Below are 22,528 nucleotides of genomic sequence, written 5' to 3' on the forward strand. Positions count from 1 at the left end.
GGCCCCTTCTAAGTTGGGGCCCAAAAGCAGCTGCTTCCCCTATAGCTACGCCCCTGGACATGGCCATGTGCTTCTGGAGAGTATGACCACTCATGTGCAGAGACTTCTTTCCTGTAGAGTGTAAGGTCTTATGGGCAGAGACCTCTCTTCTGTAGAGTGTAAGCACTTATGGTCAGGGACCTCTCTCCTGTAGAGTGTAAGCTCTTATGGTCAGGGTCCTCTCTCCTGTAGAGTGTAAGCTCTTATGGTCAGGGACCTCTCTACTGTAGAGTGTAAGCTCTTAAGTGCTGTATAATATGTTGGCAGTATAAAAAAATATAAAGGCTTTTATGATATTATTTTTAGCATAAACAGCTGCTATGTGCCTCATTTCTTCTGGGGCGGTGCTGTAGGTGTTGAAGTGGCAGTGGATGTGGAACCACTGTGTTGGACAACAGATTTGACTTTGGGTTAAACCTATGGGTATTATCCTGGCAGTCCCCTGCTAATCAACCTTTAACCCCTATACAGGTATATGGACTTTACTGCAGGGAACCACCAGGCTGCTTCCTCCTAGAACAGCTGATCCATGGGGTCAGAGGCAGCAGTGCAGGCCACCGATGGGTCAGGCAGAATTATATTCAGGAACAGGCCAAGGTCAGGGCTCGTGGAAAAATTGCAATAAGGCCCCCTTCACACGGGCGTCACGGGTCAAGGCCGGATGCGTTCAGGATGCATTGCGGGAAACCTGCGCGAGTAGGCACACAATTGCAGTCAGTTTTGTCTGCAATTGCGTTCCGATGTTCAGTTTTTCTGCGCGAGTGCAATGCGCTTTGCACGCGCGTGAGAAAAAACTCAATGTGGTACCCAGACGCGACCCCGAACGTTTTCACTGAAGTTCAGGTTTGGGTTTAGTGTTCTGTAGATTTTATTATTTTATCATGGTTATAATGGAAAATAATAGCATTCTTTAATACATAATGCTAAGTATAATGTCAATTAAGGTTATTAAAATAATAAATATAACTCACCTCATCCACTTGATCGCGCAGCCGGCATCGTCTTCTTTCTTCTTCTTTTAGGACCTGCAAAAGGGCCTTTGATGATGTAATCGTGGTGAGCGTGGTGACGTCAGCGCAGGTCCTTCTGAATGAAGATATAGAGAAACACCACACCGAGCATAAGAGGGAAGGGGGGAGCAGGAAATCAGGCCTGAGAACTAGGGAAGGAAGATGGACACCTCCTAATAAAACCCTAACCAAAATCTTGACTGACTACCAGTATGAAAAGACCCCAGAGGTAGGTGTGTTCATACATAGGAATACCTAGAGTCCTATCTAGCCCTATAGGACCCTGGTACTAATGGCAGGGACGAGACTACCTGTTCCTCCAAAAGTAAGGACAAACAGGAGTCTCCTTCAGGCCTAATAAAAACAATAGGGAAATGCAAGACACAGAACCCAAACAAAATACAAAAAGGGAAAGGAAAGACTTAACTTCAAAGCAACAGACAACAGGAACTCCGCCGAGATCCCCACACCAGCTATCCACAACTGAAACAGAAGCTATAAACCGCTCAGCATTGTGGGAGAAGCAACTATAAATAGAGGTTAAATGACCCTAAAAGCCACACCTGAGGAAAGAAGGTGTGGCAAGCACCAGAAACAACACAGACGTAATTTGATCCTAAAGGAGAACATGTCAGATCAAACCACGTGTTGCCAGTCTTACCGATCTCCTGACACCTGTCACGGATGGTGTTACAGAAAACTAGAAGACACAAATGAAGATCCGACTGACTTGATCCAAAACTAAGGAACAGGAGGGTAAGCCCTGTAAGAGCCCTAGCTCTCTCCCTTACTGCTCAGCCTATGCAAAGATCTCAATGGTAGAAAATTTTATACCCTCGTTCCTCGACTGTATGACACCTGAACACCCTATAATAAACACCCTATAATAGTGAGGGGACACGACCACCGGCTCCCTACACTTAATACGGAGGGAGTCAGGGTCACCTAGGATCAAGCCCACAGGCAAACAGAAATAAAGAAAACAGACTTATCTTGTGGATGCAGCAGTAACAGCTTCTAGCATCAGCACACTCCAGGAAGTTGTATAAACCGCGAAGTGATGCAGTATGGGAGGGGATTTAAAGGGATGCAATCAGTGCAACTAGATGACAGCTGAGAGAGGGAAATGAGATGACAAAACAAAAGCAAAACAAAAGAACCTCAGGCAGGAGGTTCTGAAGAGCATCTGTCAGAGCTTCTCAGATGTCTGGCGGTGACAGTACCCCTCCTTCTACGAGTGGACTCCGGACACTCAGAGCCCACCTTCTCAGGATGGGACCTATGGAAAGCCCTGATGAGACGAGTGGCCTTAATTTCCATCACTGGGACCCACATCCTCTCCTTGGGACCATAACCCTCCCAATGAACGAAGTACTGGAGAGAACCGCGGACAACACGGGAATCCACAATCCTAGAGACCTGAAATTCAAGATTACCATCAACCACAATCGGAGGAGGAGGCAAAGAGGAGGGTACAGTGGTTGGACATAAGGTTTTAATAGGGACTTGTGAAAAACATTATGGATCTTCCAAGTCTGAGGAAGATCAAGACGGTAGGCAACAGGATTGATGACGGACAAGATTTTGTAAGGCCCAATAAACTTAGGACCCAACTTCCAGGAGGGAACCTTCAATTTGTTATTCTTAGTAGACAACCATACCAGATCACCAACATTCAGGTCCTGACCAGGCACACGTCTCTTATCCGCCACACGCTTAAATCTCTCACTTATGCTCTTTAGATTATCCTGAATCTTTTGCCAAATAGATGACAAAGACGAGTAGAATCTCTCCTCATCAGGTAAACCAGAAGCCCCTTCTCCAGAGAATGTCCCAAACTAGGATCAAGCCCACAGGCAAACAGAAATAAAGAAAACAGACTTATCTTGTGGATGCAGCAGTAACAGCTTCTAGCATCAGCACACTCCAGGAAGTTGTATAAACCGCAAAGTGATGCAGTATGGGAGGGGATTTAAAGGGATGCAATCAGTGCAACTAGATGACAGCTGAGAGAGGGAAACGAGATGACAAAACAAAAGCAAAACAAAAGAACCTCAGGCAGGAGGTTCTGAAGAACGTCTGTCAGAGCTCCCCAGATGTCTGGCGGTGACAACACCTGTCGCGGGAACGTCCGTGACAGTAGCTCCGTCTACATTACTCTATTTGGTACAAAGAACCAGGACCACTTAAAAGGGTTATCCCATGATTAATAGTCTAGTATATGAAAGCCTCTTTTTGAAAAAGCTAGTACTGGCCCTGTACCTCACATGGATCCAGAGATCTCCCCAGTCATTGTTTAAAATGTTTGGCTAGATTTATTTCAAGTTGGCAGCTCAGGAGGTGTGTCCTTTCTTAGAGGAGGTGTCCTGTCCGCTGCAGCTAGTGGCAACTGAAGGATAGAACTGAGCAGGACAGAGAAATTAGAAAAAGAGCAAATAGCAGGTGGCGCTATACAGATAGAGTTCAGTGAATAACTCAGTAACTATATTGAGTTACATGCAATTACAAGAGTATTCAGATCCAGGTGCTGGTTTGAAAACTGGAGAATATTATTCGTGGAGCAATCCCTTTAAGAAAACTATCAATTTCCCTTTTTGTGTCATCCCTATTTCCTCAAAGAGTGTAAGCTCTTACGAGCAGGGCCCTCACTTCTAATGTTTTAATTGTATATTACCCAGTAATTTATTTTGGTCAGTACATACATCCTGTGAACGGCAAAGCGCTGCGGAATATGTTGGCGCTATATAAATACAGATTATTATGATTGTTATTATTACTATTACAACAAGAGAAGGGAGGATGATCCTGGGGCTGTTGTGACATGAAGCCCTTTAGGAGGGGGTGTAAATGTGACATAAGGTCAGGGCGAGAGACATGACATAATGTAAGAGGATGAGCTCATGCCGAAGGCTCCCAGGTCATGTGCAAGAAGGCTACACCTGTTGGTTTTGGAATGGTGGGCCCTGAATCCTCTGAAAGAGAGATGGGTGGGCTGTCCCTGGACCTCCTCTATAAAGGTCTCTGGCCATTGAGGGCGAGATGGATAACTCCTCTCTCTACTCGCAGCGTGCTCCCTATACAATCCTGCTGCCCGTTATATCAGACTGTACGTACGCCAATTTAACGGCGTAATAATATCTGATCGCAATACAGTTTTGGAATATAAGAAATGGAGGACAGTGTGAAATGGGCCACCGACATTATTGACCAAAAACTGGAACTCGAGCAAGAAAATGAGGTGAGCGATAACTTTATATCTTCGTAAAATGGAAGATTTTTTTACATTTCCTCCAGGCACAAATATTACGCAGTGAATTATTATGATTTTATATAATAGTATATTATATTCATTATTATAGCATTTTTTTGCATCCCTCAAACTGATTTATTTTTTGTTGTAGATTTAGTTTTTCTAAACACAAAACACGAATCTAACTCTTCTAACTTACCTTGTGTATTATCATGCGTTAGATTGTTTTCACTTTTTGTTTTTTAAAAAATGTTAAATTTGCTGTCCGCTTTTTTAAAGCTTTTGTTAGCATAGATAGATAGCAGCTAGATGGATAGATAGACTTTTCCAGTACAGTGAGTAGTACCATGTAATGACTGGTATCAGTGAAGTACGGTAATCTAATCCCAGTGACTGGTGCCAATAGTGTAATTACCACAACGTGGTTTAGAAGTGTGCCCGGGGTACAGCATGGGTCTCATATAGGAGATAATCATCCTGCTAAGAATACTCGGATTGTCACTACGCTCCTGTATTAATCCCCATCAACCTCTCGTTGTCTTCTAATCACTTTCTGCTTGTCTTTTTATTTGGTAAATGTAACAGAAAACACAACTGCATTTATTTTAGATCATGAAACCTCGATTTCGGAAAATTGGTTTGATTGACATAGACCAGAGTGAATTCAGTGAAGAGAAGTTCAAACCTCCAATCAACAAGAATCTTGCAAATTTGCAGGTCTGTCTATCTATCTATCTATCTATCTATTATCTATCTCATATCTATCTATCTATTATCTATCTCATATCTATCTATCTATCTCATATCTATCTATCTATCTATCTATCTTCTGTATCTATCTATCTATCTATCTATTATCTATCTCATATATATCTATCTATCTATCTATCTATCTATTATCTATCTCATATCTATCTTCTGTATCTATCTATCTATCTATCTATTTTCTATCTCATATCTATCTATCTATCTATCTATCTCATATCTATCTATCTATTATCTATCTATTATCTATCTATCTCATATCTATCTATCTATTATCTATCTATTATCTATCTATCTATCTACTGTATCTATCTCAGATCTATCTATCTATCCATCATCTATCTCATATATTATATATCTATCTATATATCTACCTTGTATCTATCTATCTATCTATCTATCTATCTATCTATCTATCTATCTCATATCCATCCATCATCTATCTCATATATTATCTATCTATCTATCTTGTATCTATCTATCTCATATCCATCCAGCCATCTATCATCTATCTCACATATTATCTATCCATCTATCTGTCAATAGTCATAGTTTTCAACATTTCACTCTAAGGTTTTGTGCCCTAAATTCCCTTCAGTTGTCTTTTAATGCCTGTTTTGTGGGGTTTTTGCAATTTTTTTTAAAACAAATGGTTGTTTACTACAAAACTTCATTTTCAGCTCATGGTTTTTGGCTTTTTTTTATGCTGCCCATTCATTTCAGTGAGAGATTTAGCGCGGATTCCGACCCAAGAGGCGGTGTGCTGGTTTTTCCACGTGGAAAAAAATAAGTAAATGCTGCTTCCCAGTAAAATGAATAGGAGGTTGTTTTGAAATGTTTTTTTTTAGCTGATTTTGAGGTAGAAACACTCCAAAATTAGGGCCAAAAAGCTTTGTGTGAACTGGCCCTAACACATTTTTATAGCGAGCAGCTGAACACGCACAGCAGCTGTAAGCACCACACGGCACCGCATCACTTGGTTCCATGAGCTTTCATGACTTTAGTAACAAAAGTCTTTGGGTCACTGAAGAGTTTTGGATCAAAAAAGCTGAAAATGTTAATAGACACAGTTCATTTCAAATACGTTTTCTTAATTTCACATTTCTATACTTCATTGCATTTGGTCACATTTTCATGGTGGTACTGTCCTTTTAAGGCCTCATGCACACGAATGTATTTTCTTTCCGTGTCCGTTTCATTATTTTTTTTTGCGGACAGTATGCGGAACCATTCACTTCAATGGGTCCGCCAAAAAAACGGAAGTTAGGGCTCATGCACACGACCGTATGTATTTTGCGGTCCACAAAAAATGGAACAGCTGGAACAGCTGGCCCTTTATAGAACAGTCCTATCCTTGTCTGTATGCGGACAATAATAGGACAAGTCCTATTTTTTTGCGGAACGGAAATATGGACATACGGAAATGGAATGCACATGGAGTAACTTCTGGGTTTTTTTGGTTTCCGCTTACAGTCCGCAAAAAAAACGGAACGGACACAGAAAGAAAATACGTTCGTGTGCATGAGCCCTTACTCTGTGTGCATTCTGTTTCCGTATGTCCGTATTTCCATTCCGCAAAAAAATAGAACATAACAGACAAGGATAATACTGTTCTATTAAGGGCCAGCTGTTCCGTAAAATATGAAATGCACACAGATGTCATCAGTTTTTTTGCGGACCGCAAAATACATACAGTCGTGTGCGTGAGCCCTAAAGCTGGCCATACACTTTAGATAAATGTCGCCCAGACCTGCTGATTTCAGGAAGACTGGCTGATCTTCTAATGTGTATGATGGTGTTCTGACTCTACCCCGATGAAACATCCAAGAAAAGAAGGACCAGGCATGTTGGAGTTCAGCATGCCTACTGCTTTGTTCTGAAGGGAGATACACCAGCTCCCTCTCCTCCCCCTATTGAGAACACATGCACAATCGGCTGAACCAAGCATGCATGTGTTTGGGGGTTCCAAAAAAAAAAAGATGTCGGTGGAATGAACATTCATTTGATAGCCATCTCAGATGTATAAAGTTGGCCAAAGGTGCCACCCAATGTGCATGGAGGCCTCCCAATGTCGAGGGGGTGAAGAGTCAAGCATGTTTCTAGGTGGTTTGTGGATTTTTCTGGTAGGTCAGGACATGGTCTAAAATTTCCCATGAATGGGGATCCAATTGTTGAGAGGTACGCTATCACTGGTGCTCAAAAGAATCAAATAGGAACAAGTTAGATACTTATGGTTCATAAGTATCTAACTTTTTCCTATTTGATTCTTATAAGCACCAGTGATAGCGAATGGGGGTCTGCCAGGTCCAGTTGACATTAGATATCAGTAGGTTCTGATAACAAAAATCTATGGTCTTTGATCATCTTGATGCTTTTTACAGTCTTTACTCATAGAATGATAGAGTATCCAGTTGGGTAGCGCTGTCCTTTTTCCTTCTGCTGTACCATCCTTGCCTAATTTTTCTCAAGCACTATAGATCCTAATGAAGCCTATAAAACTTCATAAGTTCCTATAAGAAAATGTTTGTCCTTCATCCTATGTCTGGCCCACCAGTAATATGTGATTAACCACTCAAGGCATGTTGACTCTCACAGGGTGAAGAGCGGATACGGAAGACCTCTGTGGATTTGCGAAAGGAAATAGTAGATGTTGGCGGAATACAAAACTTGATTGAAATACGCAAAAGGAGACAAGAGCGGAAAAAGAAGAAGTCACAAGTAGTCGCACCAGAACCGAAGCCAGAAATAGAGGGCATTGTAAGTATGTGGTGTATTTAGTATACTATGTGGATGTAGGTTGGTTCCACCACCACTGGTGGTGTCAAGCCTATACGAGACACCTTACTGTGTAAGGTGAAATACAATCTAGTTAGGTGGAGTCTATATTATAACCAACATAGCTCATCCTTGACTTCCTTTAAGTTATTAAGGTAGGTTCTCTTAAACCCATGTGCGGCGCATGTTGCCTCTTCAAAGATGGTGCCCACTCCAGAGAGGGTGATATAGCCACTGGTTGCCTGCTGTTTCACACAGCAGACACTTGAAGCTAATGTCTGCAATCGGTGATATTGGTGATCACAGCCATTTAACCTCTCGGCTCTATGGTCAATTTGATCATGACATCTGGCGTGGGTCTTTCCCCAGGAGTGGAGCACAAACATCTCCTCCGTGTGGCGATCAGTGGAAACATTTGTTCGTTGTGGTAACCTGGGTCCTTCTGTAGGATATAAGGCTACCCCAGCAATAGTTCCTATGAAGCCCAGTCTGTGGCAGGGCTCCATAGTAACACAATAGAACTCCCATAGGTTGAAGTGGTAATTCATTGTAGTCTATGGGAGAAGTGATCACAGGATCACATGTTAAAGTCATCTAATGGGACTTTAAAAAAAAAGTTAAAAAGTTAAAAAAAATATTACAAAAATATAAAAAGTCCCCTTTCTTCATATTAAAAATAAAAACAAATAAATAATAAAAAAATTTAAATCAATTTTACAGCGTGTCCCAAAATGCCTGAATTTATCCCATAGAGTGAACGGCATAATGTAAGATGGCTGATTTGCAGTTTTTTTGGGCAAGAAATCATCAAAAGTCATCAAGTTTGATCAAAAAGTCGTAAACACTCCAAGTGGTATTAATAAAAACTATAGATCTCCTTGCAAAAAAAATTAGCCCTCACAAAGCTCTGTAAGTTATGGGGGTCAGAATATGTCAATGCTAGGGAAAAAAATATTTTGTTCCAAATTTGTTTTTTTTTTAGTATTAAAACAGAAGAAAAAATATATAAATGTGGTATTATTGAATTCATACTGACCCAGAGAATAAAAATAACAAGCCAGTTTTACCACATAGGGAATGCCAAAAAAACGAAACCCATAATACTATAGCACAATTGCATTTTTTTCCAATTTCCAATTCCGTCCCATTTGGAATTTTTTCCAGCTTCCCACTACATTATATGTGATATTAGGCTGCTTTCACACTAGCGTTCGGTATTCCGTTCGTGAGCTCCGTTTGAAGGAGCTCACGAGCGGACCCGAACGCAGCCGTCCACCCCTGATGCAGTCTGAATGGAGGCGGATCCGCTCAGACTGCATCAGTCTGGTGGCGTTCAGCCTCCGCTCCGCTCGCCTCCGCACGGACAGGCGGACAGCTGAACGCTGCTTGCAGCGTTCGGGTGTCCGCCTGGCCGTGCGGAGGCGTGCGGATCCGTCCAGACTTACAATGTAAGTCAATGGGGACGGATCCGTTTGAAGATGCCACAATGTGGCTCAATCTTCAAGCGGATCCGTCCCCCATTGACTTTACATTGAAAGTCTGGACGGATCCGTCCCAGGCTATTTCCACACTTAGCTTTTTTTTGCTAAAATAATGCAGACGGATCCGTACTGAACGGAGCCTCCGTCTGCATTATTATGGGCGGATCCGTTCTGAACGGATCCGCCCGAACGCTAGTGTGAAAGTAGCCTTAAATGGTGCCATTAGAAAGTACAACTTGTCGCACAAGAAACAAGCCCTCATATGAAGTTATGGCCCTGAGAAGACAGGGAGTAAAAAACAAAAGACAAAAAAATGGAAAATCACAATGTCTTCAAGGGATTTAAAGTTGGAGTCTATATGCAATCAGTTTGTCCTCAAAATGGCAGGCCAGTGTCCATCTATAGATATGGTTTACTCGGTTTATATTTATATCCTAGTGGAGATTCTCCCACCATCAAAATCATTTGGCAAAGGAGGGCACACAGACTGCATCCGTATTGTATGGATCTGTGATTTGTGGACCCCAAAATGGATACGTTTGTGTGCATAAGGCCTCATATTGTGTTATGTGAGTACATAAAATTCATCACATAAGTCAACGTAAAGGATAATATACCACCATTCACAGAAAACATATTTGATCTACAGACAGAACCCATCAGTCCTGACAGATTCCTGAAAGCCGCTGTTGAAGGAAAGATGAATATAATTGAGAAGTTCTTAGAAGATGCTGGTTCTCCAGACACTTGTGATGAGGTATGTCTAAAATAGATCTCCTTAGCTTGTTCACGCTGTCCAAGACGTTCCCGTTATCAAGAGTATCTCATCAAGACATTTCTTGGCCCACTTTTTGAATTCCATAACTCGAGCCAGAGGCTTGCCCCGAGATTAAGTTCTACGTTCAATCATCATAACATTCATTATCCTTGGCCTAATTTACTGAGAACATGACTGAAACTTGCAAGCACGGCACATCTTACCAGACGAGGTGTAAAGTGATCCACTCATGTGACATCTCTGTAATTATTTATTTATTAGCTTAAAAATAGAAGACCCAGAGCCTCGGGGATTCAAGGTGGTTGTAACTAATTTAAAATACATGTGAAAGTCCCGGGGCTAGGCGTAAGGTGAGATCAAGGACAAAGTACTCTTAAGAGACATCTTTTGCAGGACAGGCAAAGATCTGCATGCAAAGGCTCTTTACTATAGATGCTTACATAAATGTGAGCCCCATGCATATGGTCATGGCCATTGGACTCCTTTGTATCTTCTATGGTCCATCTTGTAGCCAATTGTGTATTTCTGGAGGACATCAGAGGTAAGAACCTAATCCAGTGTAACGACTAACCACCTTCCCATACATAGCGGCTCATGGATCTTGCTGAACCTATTGGGCCCATATGACATAATGTCTGGGTCACATGAGAAGGAGCGACTCAAAAGACTAATTGTGATTTGTGAGGTTCCCGCACCATCTGAGGATTTGTCCAGTAAAAGGAAAATGGTGCAGATCCTGTGGGACAGATAGACATAGCCCCCAGACAGCATTAACCCTTCTACTGCCCTAATGGCAACCGTAAAGAGTACCACCTCTCAGTCTTTTGGAGCAGTATCCCATGGCTTGGTGGAGATAATGGATAACCCTTTCAAGATGTGGGAATGACCTAATGCAATTGCTGCCCAGAATAGCATTCAGCTCTGAAACAGGAAGACTATGGCTCTATGGCTTAGAGGGCTCTTGTCCATTGCCGTTTTTCATGCTTTTTTCTCTCTTCATTCTGAAGACCGCTAATTGGTGGTTTTATTTTTGCAGTTCAAGCGAACGGCTCTCCATAGAGCTTCCTTGGAGGGACACATAGAGATTATCAAGAAACTCATAGACAGTGGATCTTCTGTCAACTTTAGAGATCGGGTAAGGCAGCAAAGTGTATTACTAAGCCTACAGTAATCAGTGGCGATGTCTGCTGGATGTCAGTCAGTGCCACCACTCTTCTCATCCCTGGACAGAAGGGTTGGGTATGTGCTCCTTTTACCATGAGATGGGGTGGCAACAACTGTAGGCTGGTTCCTCGTTTCTTTGTTTCCTAATGCTGAGGTCCCATATTCACATGTATAACATGGGGATAGTGTGGACAGGACCTACGTGTCCCTCTTCTGCCCCATATTATTAGCACAGCACCCTTGGCACAACCCTATGGGTGGCCTTCCCAGACTGCCCAGTAATTGTTACTGGGAGGCCAGAGTGGTCATAAAATCTGTGAAATTTCATATTGGTCCTTTATATGGGACCTCTCCCGTGTGATCATATGCTATGGGCTTCACTGGCATCTAGTAAAGTGACACCAGGCATGATTAACCTCTACACCTCACTAGACCACCAGACGCAATGTCATTAATCCCTTAAACACCAGGAATGCTGACATTAACCCTTCACTATCCTACACCACCAAGGGTATCGACCAGGGTTGAAAATATAATTTATAGGGCCCCTAGTAAAATAGAAATGTCGCCGCACCACCTAGTGTAAGAAAATTAAAACAGAGCATAGGTTGCAATAATTAAAGATAAATATAATAGCATCATATATCAGAAAACCCACATTATAGAAAAAAGACAGCATATTGTTATTCCCCATAAGAAGGCACAATGTTCGTGCACCTGATTGCAATACCCTCCCCCCCCACCAACGGTTATTATAGCTATAGTTATGCCCATGATGTTGACAATAACCCTTTAACCTAGATGAGCAAGAGTGCTGTCAATAAACCCTTACTTCCCTAGACTACTAGGGATGTTGACATTAATCCTTTACTGCCCTAGACCACTAAGGAGGCTTAAACTCTATAATAGCACTATGTATTAGAAAACTCACATTATAGCAAAAAGCCACATATTGTTATTCCCTACAAAAAGGTACAATGTTCTTGCACCTGATTGGGCCCGCCAACCTCTGGACCTCATAGTAAGTGCTATGGCTATAGTTACACGCATGGTGTTGACAATAACTCTTGACTAACCTAGATAAGCAAGGATGCCATCAATAACCCCTTACTTCCCTAGACTAGCGATATTGACATCAATCCTTTACTGCCCTAGACCACCGAGGATGCTTAAACTGCTCTATGTTATTGTCAATAATACTTACCCTGACCTAGGCTACCAGGGATACTTACATTAACCGCCGCACTGCCCTAGACCACCAGTGATGTTGTTATTTGTGAATTCCCTACACCGAGTCATATTAGCTAATAAAAATCCTGCAATGTGAAGCAAGGCCCCCAGGATGATTTCCGTTTTTTTAAGGGTAGTATTATTGGTACGGAAGGTGTTGACACCCCTAGTTTTAGTCTGTTGATTTGCTAGCGCAGCCTGGAAGTGGTCTCTGCTCTGTGAAGAATGAAAACCTATTTTTTCATCTTTTCTTTGTAGCTAGATAGCACCGCCGTTCACTGGGCCTGTCGTGGGGGTAAGCTGGAGGTTGTAAAGCTGCTACAGGACAATGGGGCCGAAATCAATGTAAAAGACAAGGTAAGTGTTATCAATATTAATTGCATGAGTATTCTTCTTATATTAAATAATAACAAGTATTAAAACATGAAAGGCTACGGACACCATGGGGGCATTTGTAATTATTGCATTCTTCTTATCCCGGGCTAAAAATCTGTTTTTCAATTGGTCTCTATCAAAATTTTTCCAATTTTCAGTTTTCACTGCTTCTGCCGACTGTTCGTTCTGCTTTTTAATGAAATCCACCAGAGAGCCGCTCTCACCGCTTGATTTGTAATGCTTATTTCTGGTTCCCTGACGGCTCATAAATACTCATTTAACTGAAGTCTTATTGGTTTGATAGGAGTCTGTGACAGATTTCAGTGATAAGCAGAGCGGTCTGCAGAGGCAGTGAAAACGGAAGGTTGCAGAGGACATAAGGCCCTGATTTATCACGTCTGCACTCCCGGATTCTGACTTCACAAAGTCACAAAATTAGGCTTTTGTGACTTTTTGCATTTTTACACTACTCTAGTTATGAATTCTGGTTGGGAAAGTGGCCATGGTTATCTATGTTAATGAGCTTCCCTCTGGATTTATCACTGGCGCTTTTTTTTAAAAGTCGCAATCTCATTCCAGTAGGAGAGTAGAGCAGGAAAACTGGAGGAGCCTTCGTAGACAGAAGTGTTAGGTTTAAGGGTCTATTCACATGACCGTATGTCCACCATGCAAATAGTGGGTCCGCAAAACACGGGCACCGGCTATGTGAACTTCATATCGCAGTGTGCATTGACTTGAATGGGTCAGCGATCTGCAAGATACTACAAAAGATAAGACATGGCTTATCATTTGCGGAGCGGAGACACAGATTGGAAGCCCACGGAAACCCTTTCATGGGCTTCCTTGTCCGTGCTCCATACTGCAAAAGATAGGACATGTCCTATCAATTGCAGTATCTTGCATTCATTCAAGTCAATCAATCAAGTCCGCGATACAGAGTTCACATGGCTGGTGCCTGTTTTTGGCCCACGGGCACGGCGGTCATATGGTCGTGTAAATGGGGCCTAAGGTCATTGATAAATGTGTGATAAGGTATACCAACAGAGACTCAAGCAATATTTAGTTCAGATATTCCCCTGATGATAAATTCCCCCCAAATTGTGGAACATTTTTTTTAATTAAAGATTCATGATTTTTATTCCAAAATGGATAAATAGATAGATAGAAGATAAATAAATATGAGATTGATGATAGATTGTTAAACATTTTTAATAATAACCAGTTGGAAAAAGGATTTTTAGCCCAAGATACAGTAGATATGAGATAGATAATTAGATAGATTGTAGATAGATAGATGATATATATAGATATGGGATAGATAGATAATAGATAGATGATACAGATAGATACAGTAATTAGATAGCCAGATAATTAGATAGATAGTAGATAGATATAGATAATTCCCACAATTTTTTATTTACTTTTGTGCCTATGATATTCATTATTCATTTTATTTGTACACATTTTTCCAGGTTTTCAGCACCCCCCTGCATGTAGCTACACGTACCGGCCGCGCAGACATAGTGGAGCATCTCATCGCTACTGGGGTGGATATAAATGCCAAGGACAGGGTAAGCCCTGCATGCTTCTGTCGTCTCGTATGACTGTAAGGTGGACGGTGATACCACGAGACGTCTCCAGTTGATGGTTTTCCTGACATGTCAGTCAAACATCACGCATTTTACATCAGTCATGGTCGGGCAGTTGTGGAGAACAAGGAGATCCCAGTCCCTGTTTGTAGCAAACAGGTGACCCCAGTGCTACCTAAAAAATTTGCACTGGTACCCCTTATTCTTAATAATGATGGAGCCACTCCAGCCTTCAGGGGGGGGGGGGGGGGCAAAAGAGGTAAATGAGGCCAATGACCACCACTAAGATATAACTGATAATGGCTGCGTGACTTCCTACCTTCGTATCCAAGTAGTGGAGCAGACCGGACCGGCAGATGCTCGGGTTAGATGGATCCAAAACGTAGACACGGGAATGAAATCAACATGGGTTTATTTGATCCAAATACAGGGACAACGATGATACAATACTGTAATGTAGTAGTGGTGTTGAGCCTAACTGCTGGTCAAAAACTGATGCCTTCACTAGCCCAAAAATGTTAGACTATCCAGTCACACAGCTATGCAGCACTGAAAATGACTCCAGGAAGTGACATGGACTGAGGCAGCTAAAACCACGCCCAGCAGAGAAACAATTTTACTAGCAAGAGCAGAGGCGTGCAGCATACAATTCTGGCCGGAAGATGGCGGCAACAGAACTATACGTAGAAACAACATGGTGAAAGAAGAATTAATAATACAGTGTACAATTAAATAAGAGGAGAACAGCACACTGCCCGTCTGAAATTCCCATTGGGGATTTCACTATGAAAAGTGTCCATAAAATATAGAACAACCTGTAACAAAGAACATGTTAGAATGCAATAAAACATAACAATATAGTCGTATTCCGACTTGGAATGGAGAAGATCCACGAAGTTCAAGTCCAGTCCTGTTCACCCCGCAGGGACGTTCTCGATGGGTAGTATCAAAATGAGTTTGTTAATTGGCCTTGCGAACGTTTTAAGCTCACCCTTTCTGAAGATCTTCAACTCCACCTTCCGGACCTTGCCATCCTTGCTAGGAAAAACCTTTGTAATTAGTCCCATAGGCCAGTCAATCCATTCGGTTTGTTGCTCCATCATCAACACGAGGTCTCCTTCTTTCAAGTTTGGTTTGTGGTGTTGCCATTTTCTTCTTCCTTGAAGAATATTAGGATACGCCTTTCACCACCTTTTCACACACATTTCAAGTGTTTTTGGTAGATATTCGCATGAGTAAATTCTCCACTAGGCATTAGCGTATTTTCAGTTTTTTGGGTAAGTAAAATAGCCGGAGTCAATATGGCTGGTGTTTCAGGATCCATAGACACTGGCACAAGGGGTCTTGAATTGATTATGGCCGAAACTTCAGCGAGAAGGGTGACTAGAGTCTCATGTGTGAGTCTTGAAGAGTTTACATCCGTCAACGTAGAATTTAAGATGTTGCGTGAGATCCCGATCATTCTCTCCCAGGAGCCCCCCATGTGGGGACTATGAGGAGGATTGTAAATCCATGTGGAACCCTTTTCCGCCAACTGATCTTGAATGGGCTTGGTGTCGATGTCCAGTTCTCTACAGGCTCCGATTAAATTGCTTTCACGGTCATACCTCAACTGTTTCGCTGGTCCTCTGATGGCGAAGAACCGTCTTAACTTAAGTCATTAAAAAGGCTGGATGTGTCCATGGATTCTATAACCTCTATGTGAACAGCTCGCACACTCATGCAAGTAAATAGTACAGCCCAATGCTTACTGTTTGCGTGACTGCCACGGGTCCTGCGAACACCATCCATGGCCCAAAGACGTCGAGGCCAATGTAGGTGAAAGGCGGCTCTGTACATAGTCTTTTTGTGGTAGTGTCGGATCAGCAAGACGGTGATATGATGTTTGCCGGGAATGACGAGAGGATTTTGTTCTGCAACTCCTAGGTGGACTTGATTCAAACAACCACCGACTCTGAGAAAGCCAAAACTGTCAATAACTGGATTTAAGTTGGCAAGAGGGATTTTTATTGGGATTTGCTGTTTGTTGTACAAGCACTTCCATTATACGTTGAATTCTCCCTGCTGGACGTGATGTATTATGAGGGACTAACTATGAGAGATGTTCTCAGCAGAGAAGGGTTTATAGCAGACATGCCAACCATGACAATCTTTATCTTCGTGAGTATTGTGATAACATCTCGCAATGTGCACTAACCTTGCAATAGTTCTGACGAGTCTCATCCAACTGGAGAAACGCTCAAAGCGCTGACAACCAAGGCTGGAGGTTTGCTTTGTTCCAGTGACTAATGCACTAACTTCAATGCGGATTTCTGGATTATTATCCGGATCATGAATGCTGAAAACTTCCTGTACACATTCGTCCACCTGTCCTAGCAGAAACTCCGGACCTGTAAGCCAAGTAGAGTTAGTAAAGGAACCTATAGACATAGGCCTAGTAGCGTGATCTGCTGGATTAAGTTCGGATGGTACATAGTGCCATTGTTCAGGTTTAAAGGACCTTCTGATTCTCTCTATGCGGTTACTGATGCACACATAAAATCGTTTGTCTGATTGTGGATGTAACCTAAAATGACCTTACTGTCCGTGTAATACTGAACTTCATATATGTCAACACCCAGTTCTTGTTGTATGAAGTCCGCAATCTCCACTGCCAACACAGTCCCACAGAGTTCAAGTCTGAGAATAGTATGATCGGGCTTGGGGGCTAACTTAGCCCTACCAAAGACGAATCCAACGTGATTTTGATTGTTGGGTTCTGTGACCGCTGCTATGGCCTCTGTGGAGGCGTCCGAGAACATGTTGAGTTCCTTCTGCTAGAGGTAAGTGAAGTTTCAATATGGCATCTCGGGATGTGAATCCCATCCAAGGCACACAAAGATTGCTTCCAGGCTTCCCATTTTTGCTCTTTATTGGAGGGAAATGGGGTATCCCAATCCTTGATGGTTTCAGAAAACTGTCTCAGTAGGGATTTACCTTGTATGGTAATGGGCGCTACAAATCCTAGTGGATCAAATAGGCTGTTCACCACTGATAGGACATTACGTTTTGTGAATGGCTTGTCTGCACAACTTATTTGAAAACCGAAGGAGTCAGCCGAGAGATCCCATCTGAGGCCCAAGCTCCTCTGCACAGGTGGACTGTCTAGTCCCAGGTTAATGTCCTTGAATCCAGGTGCATTTTTTGGATCCATCTAGGTGTATCAAACCATTAGATGGATCCAAAACGTAGACATGGGAATGAAACGTGGGTTTGTTTGATCCAAATACAGCAACAACGATGATACAATACTGTAATGTAGTAGTGGTATTGATGCTGTCCTGTTGATGTCTTTCCTGAGGCTAACTGCTGGTCAAAAACTGATGCCTTCACTAGCCCAAAAATGTTAGAATATCCAGTCACACAGCTATGCAGCACTGAAAATGGCTGCAGGAAGTGACATGGACTGAGGCAGCTAAAACCACGCCCAGCAGAGAAAAAACTTTACTAGAAAGAGCAGAGGCGTGCAGCATACAATTCTGGCCAGCAGATGCGTCAACAGAACAATACGTAGAAACAACATGGTGAAAGAAGAATTAATAATACAGTGTACAATTAAGGCCTTATGCACACGACCGCTGTGTGTTTTGCGGTCTGCAAATGGCGGATCCACAAAACACAGATGGCGTCCGTGTGCATTCCGCAATTTGCGGAACGGCGCGGACAGCAATTGATATAACTGCCTATTGTTGTCCACAAAACGGACAAGAATAGGACAGATTATTTTATTTTTTTTGCGGACCACGGAACGGAGCAACGGATGCGGAAAGCACACGGAGTGCTGTCCGCATCTTTTGCGGCCCCATTGAAGTGACAACGGTCGTGTGCATGAGGCCTAAATATGAGGAGAACAGCACAATGTCCTATCCTCAGGACAGGTCATCAGTATCTGACTGGTGGTGATACGACTCCCGGCACCCCTTCCCAATCAGTTGGTGAGTGCTGTGGCCTCTTCCTAGGCCAGTGATCAAAACCCATCTCACCCCAGGGCAAACTAGATTAAGGGCTCGTTCACACGACCGTGCCGTTTTTTGCGGTCCGCAAATCGGGGATCCGCAAAACACGGGTGGCGCCCGTGCCAATTTGCGGAACAGAACAGGAGCCCTATTATAGAAATGCCTATTCTTGTCCGAAAAACGGAACGGAACAACGAAGCAACTGTCCGCATCTTTTGCAGACCCATTGAAATGAATGGTTCCGTATACGGAACGTATGTGGAATGCAGATAACGACCTGTATACGGAACGCAAAATACGTTAGTGTGAACGAGCCCTAAGACCAGCGTATGAAAGATATAGATAATGGGAGAGATTTATCAAACTGCTGTAAAGTAGAACTGGCTTAGTGGCCCATAGCAACCAATCAGATTTCAACTTTAATTTTTCACAGCTCCTTTGGAAAATGAAAGGTGGAATCTGATTGGTTGCTATGGGCAACTAAGCCAGTTCTACTTTACACCAGTCTGATAAATGACCCCCCCCCCCCCCCCCTAGTTCAGGGCCTAAGCGGATGGTGCCCGTGTCATGCTCCGGCCCTACATCTGAGATAACACACTGCTGTGTTTGTCGGAGTGCTCCTTTATAAAATCTCTTTTAAATTTCCCACATTTTACTGATCTGAAGCTCCTGGTCTGTTTGATATATATGATATTTATTATAATGTCACCCTTGGTTTGTGGTTACAGGAAGGTGACACCGCGTTACACGATGCTGTCAGGCTGAACCGGTACAAAATCATCAAAATGCTGATAATTTATGGCGCCAACATGATGACAAAGAACGCAGTAAGTGCAGACCGGACTTTTGGAGGATACAGGCCTAAAGCGCTTTTTATCTGAATTATATATGTGGCGATAGCTACAGTGTATGGGCAGCCTTAAAGGGGTTTTCCAGAATATAATATTGCTGATCTATCCTTAGACTACTAGGCCATCGGTGTATGATTAGTGGCGGTCCGCGGTGCTCGTTGGAGTGCTGCATCCCAGTGCTGTCAGCTCAGTACCATACACGGCCACATGGACAAGAGTGGCGCTGTGGCGACTACATCAGCCAAGGTGCAGAAACCTCCTTCTCTCTGTCAGTCAATCACATACATTGATGGCCTATACCAGGGATGCCCAACCTGCGGCCATCCAGCTGTTGCAAAACTACAACTCCCAGTATGCCTGGACAACCTACAGCTTTTAGGGCATGCTGGGAGTTGTAGTTTTGCAACAGCTGGAGGGCCGCAGGTTGAGCATCTTTGGCCTATACTAATAAAACACCTTGAATTAGTGTTATTTCCTGGACAACCCCACAACAAATATGTTATTTTGGTAATTTTTTTTGGGTTGATGGCGGTGCAATATGTCTGTGGAGGTTTTCATTCATCCAGGTCATGGTGTATTAGTAGTAGTAAGTCAAAGCAACTGGACTGGGCTCAATAGGTCGTCACTGGGCATGCGCCGAGCCCAGTGACGTCCGATGCTCGCTCTTCCCTCAGTCTCCAGCACATCGCACTGGCGCAGCCCTCAGTGGGTACTGCGTCTGCGCGAGACTTTGCTCGGCCGTCAGGGAGGGGGAGGAGAGGGATGAGACGCTGTGGGCGGTTACCCTGGGTTCACACCTGAGCGTTTCTGAGACGCGCGTTTTACGCGCGTATTTGTGATTGACTGCAGTGTTGTCCAATGAGTCTATGGGCCAAAACGCGCGACAAACGCCCCAAAAAAAGCTCAAGAACTTGTTTATGCGTCGGGCATTTTACAGCGCGTTCAAACGCGCTGTAAAACGCTCAAGTGTGAACCAGGGCCATAGGGAAGCATTGGTTTTCACGTGTTGAGCGTTTTACAGCGCGTTTGAACGAGCTGTAAAACGCTCAGGTGTGAACTTAGGGTTAGGGATTCAGGAGGAAGGCGTTTTGGGCACACAAAGTGGAACATAACGCCCCTCTGGGCACCTTCAGGATTAATTAGCATAATTATAAAAGTCGTTTTTCAGCAAAACCACTGGACGGATTACAGTATAGAACAGCAAAGCCGATTCAAGGTAATCTGTGGAGCATGACTGGTTTAAAATCTGAATTTGTGTTATGAGAGGTGACAGAATCCCTTTAAATCACCCTCTTTCCCAACAATAAAAATAAACAGTAAAAAAAAAGATCATTTGCACCGCCATGTCCCAAAACACCAGAATGCCAGAGCCTCTAACACAGCTCCGTAGTCAGACTGTAAATATGTAAAAAAGTTATGGCGGTCAGAGTATGGCGATGCAAAGGAAAATGTAGTTATTTTTTTCCAGGTTTTTATTTCTTTATGAGCATTAAAACAAGAAAAACGATACAAATGTGTTATTGCTGTAATTATACTGAGGGAACAGGTCAGTGTTACCACATAGGGAACGCCGTCAAAACGAAATCCATAAAAATATGGAAGAATTGCATTCTTTTTGTCCAGTTTCACCCCATTTAGAATTTTTTTTCCAGCTTCCCACTATGTAGTATGCAGTATTAGACTAGGGCTACACGGCGACATGCTGTCGCGCGACAATCTTTATAATGATAGTCAATAGTGTCACACTGCGACATGCAACATACTGCGACACGACAGTAGCAAAAAATCCATCCAAGATAGAAAATTATAAAAATTGTCGCACGACACGTTGCAGTGTAGTTGTGCCCTATATGTCGCACGTCACATGTCGCCGTGTAGCCCTAGCCTTAAAGTTGGCCCCAATAACTTGGGTACTAAAACTAACAACTTAAATTCAGTAGTTACTGATGTAGAGATGTAACTAAGGGCTCATGCACACGAACGTATTTCCTTTCCGTGTCCGTTCCGTTTTTTTTTTTGCGGACCGTATGCGGAACCATTCATATCAATAGGTCCACAAAAAAACGGAAGTTACTCCGTGTGCATTCCATTTTCATATGTCCGTATGCATGTTCCGCAAAACATGTCTATTCTTCTCCGTTTTGTGGACAAGGACAGACATTGTTAAAATGGATCGGCAAAAAAAAACTAAAAATGATGCAACATGGAAGACACACGGATGACATCAGTTTTTTTCGGATACGCAAAATACATACGGTCGTGTGCATGAGCCCTTAGGGTATGATCACACAACATGGCCTCGCTGCAGATGAGTGCCACGCAGCTGTACAAGCCCGCAGCAGATGCTGTTTATTCAATCTGCATTGTTAATGGTTGCACTGTATTGCGGCTGCTGCGCGTCAATTAACAATGCAGAATGACTATACAGTGCAGTCCTAATTAGTTTAGTTAGAGCCCGCCGCTGCTCATAGGGCCACATTGTACTCGACTGCAGTGTGGCCGCATCACAACCGCACTGTGTGCTTGTACCTTAACTGGACTGTGGTTTTTATGATGCTCATCAGAGTAACTCCCATTCTCCTTTGTGTGTGACGCAGGACGGTAAAACCCCGACAGATCTCGTGCAGCAGTGGCAGTCGGACACCCGGGAAGCACTGGTGAAACAGACAAACCTCGGCTCGGAGAAGCAATTATAAAGCGGCTTCTGATGTGCACATAGTAGATTCCCGGATGTGATTATAGTAAATGCTTCGGAATATTATTTTTGTAAATGCAAATTGTTGATTTATGTACAGGCATCTCATGTTATATAGTGTAAACTGATGTAAAAAGCATCGCTTCTTAGGAAATAAAGCTTCTGTTGTGAGTCACGTGCTGGAGGTGTGGATTCTGTACAGGGGTGGGTTGGCCATAGACCCTACAGGGAAATCTCCTGGTGGACCGATGACCAGAGGGGCCGCACAAGCCCTCCCTAGAGCCGCTGTCTGGACACATAACGATCTGATGCTCTCAGCGTTAAATATTGCTAGGAGGAGGGGGTGCAGAGGTAGCAGTCGCTACCGGGCCCAGGAGCCTAAGGGGGCCCAAGGCCTCTTCTGGTACATAAGTAGACACTGGTATTATAGAAAGTGCACACTGGCAGGGCCGTCTTTAATATTTATTGGACCCTGGGCAAAAATTTACTTGGGCCCCCTGGATCCCGCCTTCTCACACCTTAGCAGGCAAT

At 43.1% G+C, this 22,528-nt stretch overlaps 1 protein-coding gene across 1 annotated transcript; it reads left to right on the forward strand.

Moving 5' to 3' along the window:
- Positions 1–4,095: 4,095 nt before the first annotated feature.
- Positions 4,096–22,172, forward strand: LOC122941157 (ankyrin repeat domain-containing protein 2-like). Its single transcript, XM_044298190.1, has 9 exons — positions 4,096–4,287; positions 4,909–5,016; positions 7,660–7,821; positions 9,970–10,077; positions 11,135–11,233; positions 12,751–12,849; positions 14,340–14,438; positions 19,180–19,278; positions 21,900–22,172. Exons 1-9 carry the CDS (start codon positions 4,219–4,221, stop codon positions 21,996–21,998), a joined length of 942 nt encoding a protein of 313 aa, XP_044154125.1. The 5' UTR covers positions 4,096–4,218; the 3' UTR covers positions 21,999–22,172.
- The last annotated feature ends 356 nt before the right edge of the window (positions 22,173–22,528 follow it).

The sequence above is a fragment of the Bufo gargarizans genome, chromosome 6 (assembly GCF_014858855.1).
Source record: "Bufo gargarizans isolate SCDJY-AF-19 chromosome 6, ASM1485885v1, whole genome shotgun sequence".
Taxonomy (NCBI): Eukaryota; Metazoa; Chordata; class Amphibia; order Anura; family Bufonidae; genus Bufo; species Bufo gargarizans.

Bases quoted from the DNA above. Each gene is read 5' to 3' on its own strand.
- LOC122941157 (XM_044298190.1), top strand. From the start codon at position 4,219: ATGGAGGACAGTGTGAAATGGGCCACCGACATTATTGACCAAAAACTG. The intron at 4,288-4,908 runs GTGAGCGATAAC...CATTTATTTTAG, and splicing joins AACTCGAGCAAGAAAATGAG to ATCATGAAACCTCGATTTCG. The intron at 14,439-19,179 runs GTAAGCCCTGCA...TTGTGGTTACAG, and splicing joins ATATAAATGCCAAGGACAGG to GAAGGTGACACCGCGTTACA.